The 12,795-nt window shown below is 39.2% G+C and overlaps 1 protein-coding gene across 4 annotated transcripts in view; it reads right to left on the bottom strand.

Annotated features, from left to right (window-relative positions):
- The window catches only part of tbc1d1 (TBC1 (tre-2/USP6, BUB2, cdc16) domain family, member 1), a 48,712-nt gene that overhangs the window by 16,844 nt on the left and 19,073 nt on the right, over window positions 1–12,795 (bottom strand). For 2 of the 4 annotated variants that reach the window (XM_083921589.1, XM_083921592.1), the window contains 11 exons: window positions 11,134–11,223; window positions 10,930–11,034; window positions 10,064–10,196; window positions 9,334–9,425; window positions 8,409–8,525; window positions 7,892–8,014; window positions 7,052–7,200; window positions 5,651–5,911; window positions 4,138–4,254; window positions 3,701–3,814; window positions 3,350–3,483 (listed from right to left, as the gene is read on the bottom strand). In XM_083921589.1, coding sequence (XP_083777715.1) covers window positions 3,350–3,483; window positions 3,701–3,814; window positions 4,138–4,254; window positions 5,651–5,911; window positions 7,052–7,200; window positions 7,892–8,014; window positions 8,409–8,525; window positions 9,334–9,425; window positions 10,064–10,196; window positions 10,930–11,034; window positions 11,134–11,223 — 1,435 coding nt within the window. The remainder of the gene's footprint in view (window positions 1–3,349; window positions 3,484–3,700; window positions 3,815–4,137; window positions 4,255–5,650; window positions 5,912–7,051; window positions 7,201–7,891; window positions 8,015–8,408; window positions 8,526–9,333; window positions 9,426–10,063; window positions 10,197–10,929; window positions 11,035–11,133; window positions 11,224–12,795) is intronic. The other 2 variants (XM_083921590.1, XM_083921591.1) reach the window with 2 other exon arrangements.

Here is a 12,795-nt window from a genome sequence, read left to right as displayed (position 1 = left end):
TAGTACATAAAGTACTGACCTTTATTACACTAACTCTTACACAGCATCAATAGAATTATATTACCTGCTTCATTATTGCATTTTTTACTTCAGGTTTATTTTATTCAGTTGCATTATACTATAAAGTGTGTAATTGTGATTCCAATAAATTATAATTAAGTATGGCTGCTGTGTGACTCTGTTGTTCCTCCGTCTAAAACAATTCTGTTTTCTGTAAGAACAGAAATCAAAAGTGACAAAAATCCAGAGATGCCACTTAAAAAAATGTGGCAAAACTGAATACCACATCATTGGACTGTTCATAAGGAAACTACAGGACAACAACAACCCCCTTTAAAGGCTTCACTGGTGATCGATGATGAAACTTGAATCTTCCAAATTTTTCAGACAGATTTCACAGACAAAACAATTAGTCAATTCATCGAAGAAAAATAAATAAATAAATGTAACCGATCGACAGAAAATCTACCAACAACATTTTTGCTAACTGATTTAGGTATATGCAAAAAATAAAACAGCTTTTCAAATGTGAGGATTTTTCTCAGTTTCTTTTTTTACTGTTGGTCAGACGAAGCAAGACATTTGAAGAGGTCATCCTGGAATCTCAGCTTAATTGTATAATATTATTTTATATAGATCATTTTATAAATGATTGATTGAAAAAAATAAATCTGATGAATCAATGTGAAAGTAATGTGTGCAACCATACTTACTTTCAGGCAGGTTTAATGCATGCGATTGAAACTCTTTTATTTAAACAGAAGGTATGGTGGACACACACACACACACACACACACACACACACACACACACACACACACACACACACACACACACACACACACACACACACACACACACACACACACACACACACACACACACACACACACACACACACACACACACACACACACACACACACACACACACACACACACACACACACACACACACACACACACACACACACACACACACACACACACACACACACACACACACACACACACACACACACACACACACACACACACACACACACACACAATGCATGTAATTATCAAAACACAGGATCTGATGACATGCAAGCACATGCATCATTCCCACGTCTGCACAACTGCACAGATAGACAGACAGACAGGCCTTTCTTCTTGTTAAATATTTGACAGGGCTATAAATCTCCAGCAGGCCAAGTTTGATTTTTCCTCCCTTACCTGAGGCATTTAAGCCTATACACACAATTTCAGATCAGCCTTCAGTGTAAAACATGAGCCCTATGACAGACAATATCAACTGATTCAGACCGAGTCAGAGCAATGAAAGCTTTTTCAGTAATGCAGTATTCAAAGCTACAAATCGATCACAAGGCGCCACAACAACTCATATACATACCAATCAATCACAGTGCGAAAACAATTGAGAAATATGATTCTTTGTTTTAGTCTTAAGTTTAGACACTCAGAGTGGGACTGAGTTCGATCAGCTTTTCTTGCCATACTGTATGCTTTATATATTTTAATCTATTTTCCCTCCGCACAGGTGTTTTGGAGAACAGATTTCACACAACAGAAAAATAAACATTGACATATTTACATTGACTTTATCACGTTAATGTGTTTTATGCATATCTACACTGGGATGTCAAGAGAAAAGGAAATTAGCAGTGGGTGCCTTTCTGGCCAAAACTAGTGGTTGGGTTGTCACTTCTCAGTAGATAAAATCCCACAGCCCACCAAAATAAAAAATGCTTGAATGGACATGACTACCAGTGTATTAAGGATCACTTAACATAATAGATAACAGTCAAGTAAGAAAAAGCTCTATTAAAGTGAGTTATTCTTATCCCTTTCCTTTTTCTAATTACACATGTACCATGACGTTAAATGAAAGAGTGACACAGAGTGGAAAGGCTTTGTCACTGCACCACTCTCTACACTTCTGGACCTAGTATGGCTGTTTTAAAACAACACAGGTAATGAAGTACATGTGAGGTGTCTTGCTCATGCTCTTACTTTGGTAGGATGTTAAGCATGCCTGTATTTACATAAACATCATCTTTCATGTGTGTTTACATAAGCGTATTGACCTGGAACGTCCTTATTCTTTAGAAGACATGTTGAAGTTTACAACTGGAGCCCGCAATATAAGTCAAGTGTGAAGATCTCATCTGCCAAACCCCTCTATGCACACAAACATGTAGGGCTAAAACAATTAATCGAGTAACTCAAGTTACTCAATTACAAACAATTATCGAGGCAAAATCTCCATTCTCTATCCATATTCCATAGTGACGAACAAACAGGAAGACAAACAGGAAGACTATGCGGTAGAATCGCATACACTACTTTGAATTGTTTAAATAGTAAACTTATTCATGGTAAATTGCAAGCGTATTGCCTTAAATACACACACACACACACACACACATTTAGAGATTCTAGGATTTGAGGTGATTCTTTTTGAGATGAAAAGCAAATATCATAATCTACAGTGCACTAGTTATGGCCTTGCGGTTGTATGGCTCCACCAAGTCAAGTTGCAGTCTACATCCAAACTGTCCAGACCAAATTTGAGGAACATTACTCCAAGGTTTCCTGAGGTATCTCGTTCTCAAGAATGGGACAGGCGGACGGAAGACCTGAAAACATAATGCCTGCGGCCACAGCTTTCCACAGTTCTTTCTTAACGTTATTGTTGCTGGTTTATTTATTTATTTATTTTTTCATTTGATTCAGCCTCCTTTGTAGGCTATAGTTAAGTGTTACCTATTTAAAATTGTTGTAATTCTGCAGTTAAAGACAAACGTGGGATCTTGTCCTCTGAATGTATTTTACTATGGTTGCAGGCCTTAAAACCCTGAATAGAAGCATATCATGCAATTCCACAGTTAAATCTCATGCTTGCTGTTATTCTGTGAGACAACTTGTGGTACATCCCTCTTTCTTGCCCGTAAATAGCAGCTGTGTTTTTACATACAAATTTCTGTCATCTTGCTAACACAGGAACTCAGTATGATCCCACTATAAACACAGACACATGTTCTCTGACCCTCTAGTGTATTCAAATGATATGGTAGCATGATTGCCTTCTTAAGTAAGAAAATAAATAAATAAATAAAATACTCTGTGGGGACTTAATCAGATTTAATCCAAGGTAACGGTTGCTTTTATAAGGAAGACACTTTTCTTTTCCAACCTACCAAGTCGCCAGGTGACTTTAAACTTTCTTAAGGACTGATAAATAAGTAAGACAATGTCAGTGTCTTACTAGAAGGGCCAATCATTAGTCCCTATGGGGAGCTTTGATTTGAGTTAATGGTGTGACTTGCGAGTGTGTGCATTCTTACCATTGGTTTCCGTGTTTTTCTGAGGTGTAGCAACCCGTAGGAAGATCTGCTGCCTCCATGAGTGTCGGTGGCTGCGCAGAGGGCTTTCACCTGTCCCACAAGCTGCACTTGGTGTAGACAGAGCTGCTACATCACTAAAACACAAATAAGCACACACACAATGGTTACATAATATACCCTGCTAAAAATGCAGTAGGTCGTAGTTGATACAATATACACACGTTTATACTGTATATCAAAAAATTGAGACATTAAATTAGTTTATGTCATCCATGAAAGAATGAGCAAACATTGTAACTTTGCTTGACACACTAACATGATGTGACTATGGTGTGGTGTAGGTGTGTGTACCTGCTCTTTGTCTCAGGACAATCATGTTCTTGGACAGGGGCCAGAAATGGAAATTTCAAAAAATTAGGGACAGAGGAGGAGGAGTGGAGACGAGCACGCAGACCACCCAGATGACTGAGATGGAGGTGAAAAAAGGAGGCAGAAAACAGATGAAAAGAGGAACCCTGTTCACACAGAGAGGCCCGTGGATTTTGATACATTGTTTTAAACTGAAGTACTGAATTGAAAAAAGCGGAAAATAGTGCAACTTTGAAAAGAGGCAGTATGGATCTCTTTTCAAGCTGTCAACCAATGTGTAACATGTTTTCTCTGCCTGAACAGGGCTTTACATAATAACAGGGAAATAAAGGTCAAGGATTTGACAGTTAATAAGTGCACAAAAAACAGAGAAAAGAGGTACTGCATGAATTAAACTGAAACAAAAGCAAGAGTCTCACCGTCTTTTACTGAGTCGTGCTCCAGAAGAGGGTGAGGTAGGATGATGAAGGATGAGAGGAGAGGGAGATGAAGGGCAGGGAGGAACAGGAGGAAGGGTGGAGTCAGTTGGGACATGTCTGAGAAGCAGTGCCAAAAGAGAAAGAGAGAGCAAAGAAAGTCAAACAGAACTGAAAAAGGTATGAGAACTGAAAAAGGGGTGAAGAGAAAAAGCAGGGTAAAAGAAAAACGTTTTTTTGAAGGTAGAACTATGAGATACTTGCCCGGGTCCAGACCTGAATCTGCCCACTCCACTAACTGGACTGAATCGTCTGGCATGGTGACATGAAACTACAGTTTCTTGACCGTAAAAATAAAGGAGCCAATGAGCGCTGTGGGGTGACGGACAATAAGCCAGTCAGCACCATAGATTTATTTTCTAGTTTGACAAGGAGTCATGGTGGAAAAATAGCATATATAAATTACTTTAAAGTAGATTTATTTCTGGGCTAAATTACATGGTATCGGATTGGTGCAGAATTGCATACTCTCCAATATGACTGTCAGCATTTTAGAGAGTATCGAAGGCATTTACGATACGGGTATCGGTATCAGAACATTACAACATATTGCAGCTGTAAAGCGGTGGATAATTGTTTTGATAGTCACAACCTCTGCAAAATTAACTTGTTTCACTATCAGACTTGGTCCGATAACATTCAATGTGGCATGATTGCCTTATTATATGCCCATTCATGTTAACATAGCGCTAAACTGAAAATTTGCCTCCTTGGCTTATGATTTGGTTGATCATCACAAACTCATGGAAATAATATTATTATAGTCTGTAAATATTGTCTTTTCCTGGTTTAAATGACAACATTAAAGCTAGAACTGCAGTGATTTAGTATTATGTATTCTCTAACTAATGATGGACAGTTACACAAAAAAACATAAAAATCAATAAGGCCGACCCAAAGATATTGTCTTTTTTGTTTCACACATTCTGCCTACAGTACCCATAATGCAATGCAGCTATTGCTGCTTCAAGCTAATAGCCTCAAGCAGAGATGAGGAGCAGGCAACAGAGGTCTTTTAAACTACAAGCTCAATTGTCAAGAGATTTACTGCAAAGACAAATAAGGACGAAGAAGCTGAGTTTTGGTTGAAGAGCAGAGGAATCAAAGTTGATGGTCAATATTTTAAGAGACGAAGCATCACTTTTCTGACAGGAACTCAAACGCTCCATGCATTAAACTGGCTGTTTACTCCAATAAGTAGTTATATATAGATGATCTACTCTGTCTTATTTCCCTTTGACACAGAATCCCCCTGGTGTCATAAAGGAAACCCATGTATTACACCCCCCCCCCATGAGACTGCCATCACATGCATATTCCGGATCATCACCATTGATGCATGGGTATAAATCTCTTTCAGTTGTTGACCCAGAAAGAGCATACACGTTATTTATGCAATAAAGCCTGTGATTAAAAACAACATTTTACTACTCGCACTCGCACTCACACTCCTTACTTGCTCTGGTGTGGAGTGTCGGTGCTGACAGAGTAGTGTCGTACGAGCTTGGGCTTGGTAGCTGCAGTAGGGTCCTGAGGTGTGTGAGTTAGTGTGTGCACTGTTGAGTATTCTGCTGAGGAAGGGGTGGGAGGATGGCTGAAGGTGCTGGCCCGTCGGCGGAAGCCCTGAGGCTGAGCGTCACCGAGTAAAGATGAGGAGGAGGGAGACAGGGAGAGAGAGGGGTCAAGGCGCTTTAGGTCTCCTGTTGAGTTGTGGCACCTGGAGATGATGAGGAAAGTATGTGAGGAGAAATATTGTCCATGGTGTCTACACAATATCATGATACACCTATACAGCTTTATGTAGTCCAAGGCAAAAAAAAACAAGTTTATAATATGCTAGGGGTGTGACAAGCTATCGTCCCAAGAGATCTAGCGATATTAAAATGTGACGATATTTCTCGTCGAGGTGAAAGGTTGCCTCGGGATATCAATATGTAAGTGGAAACGGCAACAGAGTGACAGAAAAGACATGAATATGTAAGCAGTGAGCCCTGTAAAAAAGATAGTGCCATCAGCACAATAACACAAACACGTAACACGTGAGCCCCCCAGTTTCTTTAACATCAGGCTACACGGTTATAGTCAGTGTCTGCACCTTACGGACCCGAAGCCTCCGTTAGTGACAGCTGCTGGAAAATCTGCCTTCGCCAGCTGACTGACAGACATTTACTAAATCAAAATAGTTTTCATGTCGGCTCCATGAGAAGAAATTAACAGTGTTTAAGTGATTCATTGACTTTATTTCTCCACCGAGCCCAACGGACTGAGATGACCAGTCAATAAAGATGTGGTTAAAACTTGGTTGATAATAACATGGAAATGTATGTGTTCTGTGAGATGCAGTCACAACGCTTCTGAACACGCTGTGTGGAGACAGCCAGTGCGGGGCGGGGCTGTGGTCTTGGTGGGGATATGGGGGGGGGGGGGGGGGTATCTTACCGGTGTGAGTACCGTAGGCTATGCCGCGGCTAACATGATCACTATGCAACCACTACAGCTTTTTGCTGAAATCTAAATCAAGTAAACATTGAAAGTTAAAAAAAAGCTGGGGGTCTCGTCACACCCTAATAATATGCACAACCTAGTTTTTTAATTCAAAAGAAGTCCAAGAAACTTTGGATAATTTAAAAATTACAATTATTTTCTCTTCTACAATTATGGCCTTTCAGATTTCTAGCAATAAATAAATAAAATTATCATTATATTCTGTAGGCTCGTATATAACTTACTACTTTGAAATCAGGGTCACATAAACCCCTATTATCATGATGAAATCCTGCTCTGACCTTTAAATCACTGACTGTTCTGCCCCAAGGTAGGAGTCAGTGTGTGAGCATGTGTGTTTAGGAGTGTTTACCTGAGTGGGCTGGTGGGTCGCAGCGGGGAGGAGGCAGGCAAGGGGTCATCTAGACAAGTCTGGTCCAGGCTGCTGTTGACCGTACAAATGGAAGAGCCGCTGTCACTTCCTACACTGTTGTCTCTCTGAGCTCTGGCCTTAATGCCCCCCTGCCAAAAATACACACGCCAAGGTTATTTACAGTACAAGGCTTTTATATGTAGCCAAAGATCACACACCATGACAATACTTCAAGGACCCTTATCACATGATTCCACATTTCTACATTTCAAATGTAAAGATTAAGAATTATGGAAAAATTGTCTCCTCTAAAATGCCTGCTTTTCTACATTAGATCCCTAACAGCATTTAAAAGTGAAAACCTTGGTTATGGCAATTAGTGGCAACCATTTTTTAACATGTAAGAAAAAGGGACAGCAAATAGCAAAATTTGCTCCCCAAAATAAATATAATATATTGTATATATAATATGTATAATAATATACAACGCTGTGTTGTTGCGTTTACTCTCATGTGCACATACATTTGTTTCAAAGACGACGCCAAAGAAAATCAAGTTGTGACTCTGGGAACAACTTAAAGATACTTAGAACTTAAATTGTTTTGTTTGGTAATAGATATTTTATTCTTTTATGTCACATTTTTATTATTAAGCTGATGTTTACCTGCATAGTATCTCAATTTCTCCAAATATAAGGTGATTTAAATGGTAAACATATATTCAATTCAGGCAACAAAAAGGTGATACCTGATGGCCAGCCCGGCAACCACTTTAAAAGTTAGTGTTGAGACCTGTTGAGCATTATTGAATACAAACCGATAAAGAAAGAGGATTGTTACCTTCCAGATCCCCTCCAGGGACTCAGTCAGAGAGCGCTTGGCTCGGCTTTTGAACTGCTCAAGTCGCTGCCGACTGCTACTCTGCTGTGCCTCCACTGGGGCTGGAGCTGCCTCCTCACACACCTACACACAAGGAGGGAGATGGAAAGCAAGACAGTCAGTGAGTGAGTGAGTGAGTGAGTGAGTGAGTGAGTGAGTGAGTGAGTGAGAATGTGAGTGAGAATGTGAGTGAGAATGTGAGTGAGTGAGTGAGAATGTGAGTGACTGAGAATGTGAGAGAGTGAGAATGTGAGAGAGAGAAGGCCGTCCTCAACAGTAAAGTATGACACTTTCATCTCTCTAAGTGAAAGGGATAAAATGTTTTTTCTAATTATCTTTCCTCTGTGAAATACTCAATCATAGAACTGTGGAAATTAAGGACATAATTGGAATAACGACAGGAAATGAGAGAATAAGAAGAAGAGAGATGGTACAGTGATGTATATGTGTGCATATACAAGAGGTGTGAAAAAGTAACCTGTTTGCTGTCTCCAGGCAGGGTGTGCTGATGGCTCCTTTGCCTCTCCTCATACAGATTCCTCAAAGAGGCCATCACCAACTCATTCTCTTCCTGGTCGCTCTTAGGACGAGCCCTCTGAAACACACAGAGACAACATACATTTTTTTATACAATAAATGTTTTGTTCAACCATGGAAAAATAGATGATTTGTGAGAAACAAAAACATTACATGACTATAGTGGATACATTGTGCTGATTAGAAAAGCAGTGATCTTCTGAACTCATGTATTGACAGTTTAGCACTGTTGTATTGTTGCAGTACAGCTAAGTAACCAACAGATGTCAGCTTAGTCCCAGAGAAAGATTTGAGGGCATTCGACTCCCAAGACTCATCTTTAACTGTACAACAATCTGTAGAAACAATGATGGATAAATAACATCAACCGGCCTAAATATTTCAATTTCTAACAGTTAAATGGATTTGCTTTCTCAAACAATCCACTTGTGTTTCTGGGAAAAGAGACTGAAGTTTTGAGAGAGTTACAGAGAGTGAAACAGACCACCAGAAACACAGAGAGATGAGGTGGCAGAAATATTGAAGTCATGTATAAAGACGGATCAGTGTGTCACTGCAAATCCCACACCCATAAAATTACCATTTGTATATCAATTAGTCAGATTGTTGCCTTGAATTTAGAAACAAAAACTTTGTTTGCATTTCTCTGCTTTTTTGTTCTCTGTGTCAAACACCACAAAGTTTTCTTCAAAAATTCAAGGCAACACTTGGTGAGTATTTGATAAAAAAAATGGTCAGTTGGTAAGTGGAGTATTCCTTTAAGATAAAACTGCAGCCTGGTTTGTTTCCAGCTGCAGTCTGCTCAAAGGGAACTCTAGGAATTTGCACTTTTGCCTTCAGGTGCACAGACGGAACAGACAAATTACCATAGTGTTTTCAAAAACTGATGCTTGCTCCTGGTTGTCTAGAGTAGCCAAGTGTCTCTGAAGCTCCAGTTTGGTTTTAGATGGGTGTAGTCCTGAAGAAATATGCAAAAATAGAATAAAAACACACTGCAGGCAAGACTAGTCTCCCATCAGCTGTTCTACATATAGTAAGTGTATGTTAATAAGGTATATAGGGTACGGAGGATCAATAGTGAAGGCCTTTTATACTGTATTGTATACCTCCTAGTCCTGGTCATATAATTCAGTAGCAAAATATGCCCTTATACCCACTTGGGGGCTGTTAATTATTAAGATAAAACAATATAAAAATTTAAAAAAAGACAACATTGAAGGCCTTGTTATAGTAGTGGGCATGTAACCATAAAATAATTAACTTTTCCTCCAAAGTTGTGTGTGTTGGTGTCAAGCTGTGACAAACTGTTCCAACTCTGACTACATCCATCACATTCACATGAAGTGTCGACTTACAGAACACATTTAATACAAATAGCAAATAATTATCAGAAACCTACTGTTGGGTTCAGCCTTTTGCCACTATATTTAAATGATTTAAAGGGCTAAATGTACACTGGCTGAACAAAATGTCTCTTTTATTTTTCCTACAGTATAGGTGTATATAGATGTATACAACTGTATAAACGTGACCTATCAACATATTACTCGAACCAATTATGATTTGAAAATGCTTTCAATTATCCGACATTTTTACCTTCTATCCTCTCGCACAGTCTGTGGAGCTGCTGCATGGGGCATCCGTCACACTGCTGGCTCTGGGTCTTTGCATTCTGCTGCAGGGCTGCCACAGAGAACGCCTGCTTCAAAGTCAGCATGATCTCATCCACCTTCAAGAGCAAAAAACAGTCTTCTTTATTCTGTTTTACATCCATCCTTCATCACACAGCCAGTCAGGATATCTATGATTTTGCTTCTACCAATGTTAATTCACATTTACTTTTTTTCAAAACTGTTTTTCTACAATGATTGGAACAAATTCATCCTTTTCTTGACCAATTAACTCTCCTGTCGTAATTCAAGGTTAGATTTAATATATGATGGAAAATATGGCTCTTTGCAGATAAATCGTATGCAGTAAAAAAAAAAAAACGATACACATTTTTCCCACAGGCTGTCCAGTTTACTCTGACAGTGATCGAATACTGGTCCAGCGACTAATTATTTTAAGAACTACAGTAATATTTGTCTAGTAATCACACTGCAACATTAGCCGACTATTATACATTAGATTATATCCGTCTTTTGATCAAGGCTTTTTATCAAACTGACAGTTCATTTGGCACACCATGACAAAAAATGTGAAATTATATGTATATGCAATTAGTTACAGGAAATACACAGAATGCCCAACTGTGCATTGTGTTCACATTAACAGTTAAACTTAGGATGTTAATACATGTGTAGATGCATTACAAATTAATGAATTGTACCAAACAAAAATGCCTATTTGGATTTCTGTAAAGAATGTAGAAAAAAAAAAGATTATGTTTTCTTTAAACAAGAATATGTATCATCCCTTTCTTGCCATGTTCTACTATGCTCTCCCTTGATCTCTCTCACCAGTGATTCGTCTGTGCACTGGAAGACATAGCAAACAAAGTGGCAGCTTCCTCCTTCCACCGTCTCCCTGCAAATGAAACCAAAGTGATCCACGTGACGAATACCCTGGAAAGAAAAGATCAGGTGTTTCAGGATTGAGGATAGGATAATAAAAACCACACAAATAAATAAATATGTGTGCAGCAGACACATAGTGCTTCATACCTGTGAGCAGAAGGAGATTTCTCTGAAACTCTTCTCTATGGCAACCTTCTTAGTGTCTGGACTAACCAAGAAGATCTGAGACCTGCCCACCTAAAACAAGAAAAACACAAAGACAACGCAGTTTAGACTCCATGAATCTAAGTGTTTCTGTGATTTGTGTGCCTGTGTGTGTGATGAGGTTTGTGGTGGGGTTGTGACAGCAGTAATGAGCCTCACAGACTTAAAGCTGAAGTTGGTAATTTTCTATGAAATATTTGCTGAAACTGTCGCTATATCCTGAGAGCACAAAGAGACAGACAAACGGTGAATAAGTCATGTAGCTCTACCCGCATATTTTGTTCCTGTCTGCTCCCAGAGCCCTCTCTGTGTGTTCCTAATGGCATGAACTGGATTTAAACACGCCTGACCTACAACAATCAATCAGAGCGGAGTAGTCACAACGCAGAGTCAATGACTGCTCTGAACCCAGATCAAACTGTGAAACTAGGCCAGGTTGATCAAATATGACTAAAAATCCCTTTAATGTTTTGCTTATTTCTCAAATGAAGTGTTTTCAGAAACATTTCTTTTGTGTACCATTTAGCTGTCAAATTAGAAAGTTTGCGACCAATTCAAGCATAATCCTAGCCCTGCCAACCAGCCGGATAAACTTTCGCATTTTACAGCTAAACAGTACTCAAAAATATGTTTCTGAATACACTTACTGCCAGAAATGGGCAATACGGTAACAGAATATTAATTCATATTTGATCAGGGCTACCTAGTTTTACAGTTTGATTTAATTGTTTTCAGTTTGATTTCATGTGCGTCATTGACACTGTCACACTGCTGTGATTGGTTGACCGTCGGTCACGATGGAATCTAGCAGATGCCATTAAGAGTAGACAGAGGAAGAGCGACATTAATTTTTCACAGATATCTGTCTCATTCTGCTTTCTGGACATGATGACAGTTTCAGAAAATACGAGAACTCCAACTCAGCTTTAAATAGTTATGCCCCAAGTACCAATTTCTCACACTCACACACAATCTCAATAACTTTGTGATATGAAGGGGAGCCTGAAAATAATCTTTTTAGTTCTTTCTTTTTTTTTAATAATTGGATGTCTAAAACAAGGCAGTTTCATTTCTTCTCTTTTCAAAAAGTACCAATTCATTGAACAGTTCCGCTTTTGGGGACATTCCCATTCATATCACAATTAGGACATGAGTCACTATCACTCCTAAACCTCAAAAAGGGACCCAGTGGTTCGTAATAAGCAAGTGTTCTCATGTCTGTTAAATCCCAAGTCTTCACTCTGTGAACACAGCTATTCTTTCTGTGAACAAGTTGCCCTTCATTGTTCTACTGTATCAAATATGAATCACGTAATCACACTGTCTCTGGAGGAAAAAGGGGATTTAATCTGTGTCTTCAGATTTTTGGTGATGATGTCACCAGGATGAGGTAATTCTGTCTGCTGCCCATACCAGCATGTGTTTTCAGTGTTAATAATATGTCTATTCACTGAGAGGAACAGCAACAGGTCCTGGTGGTTCCTGTGCCAGTGGTCACTATTTCCTGTCTGGAAGACAAACAGGAAAACTGTTGGCAGCAGGTTACAGAGGTCACATAAAGGTGACTTTAGGGGAGCGTGACTGAGCTCATTTTAAACAGCAGTC

Source organism: Echiichthys vipera (genome assembly GCF_963691815.1).
Source record: "Echiichthys vipera genome assembly, chromosome: 2".
NCBI classification, from domain to species: domain Eukaryota; kingdom Metazoa; phylum Chordata; class Actinopteri; order Perciformes; family Trachinidae; genus Echiichthys; species Echiichthys vipera.
The sequence above is the reverse complement of the archived record's forward strand: the minus strand, read 5'-3'. Positions and strand labels throughout refer to the sequence as shown.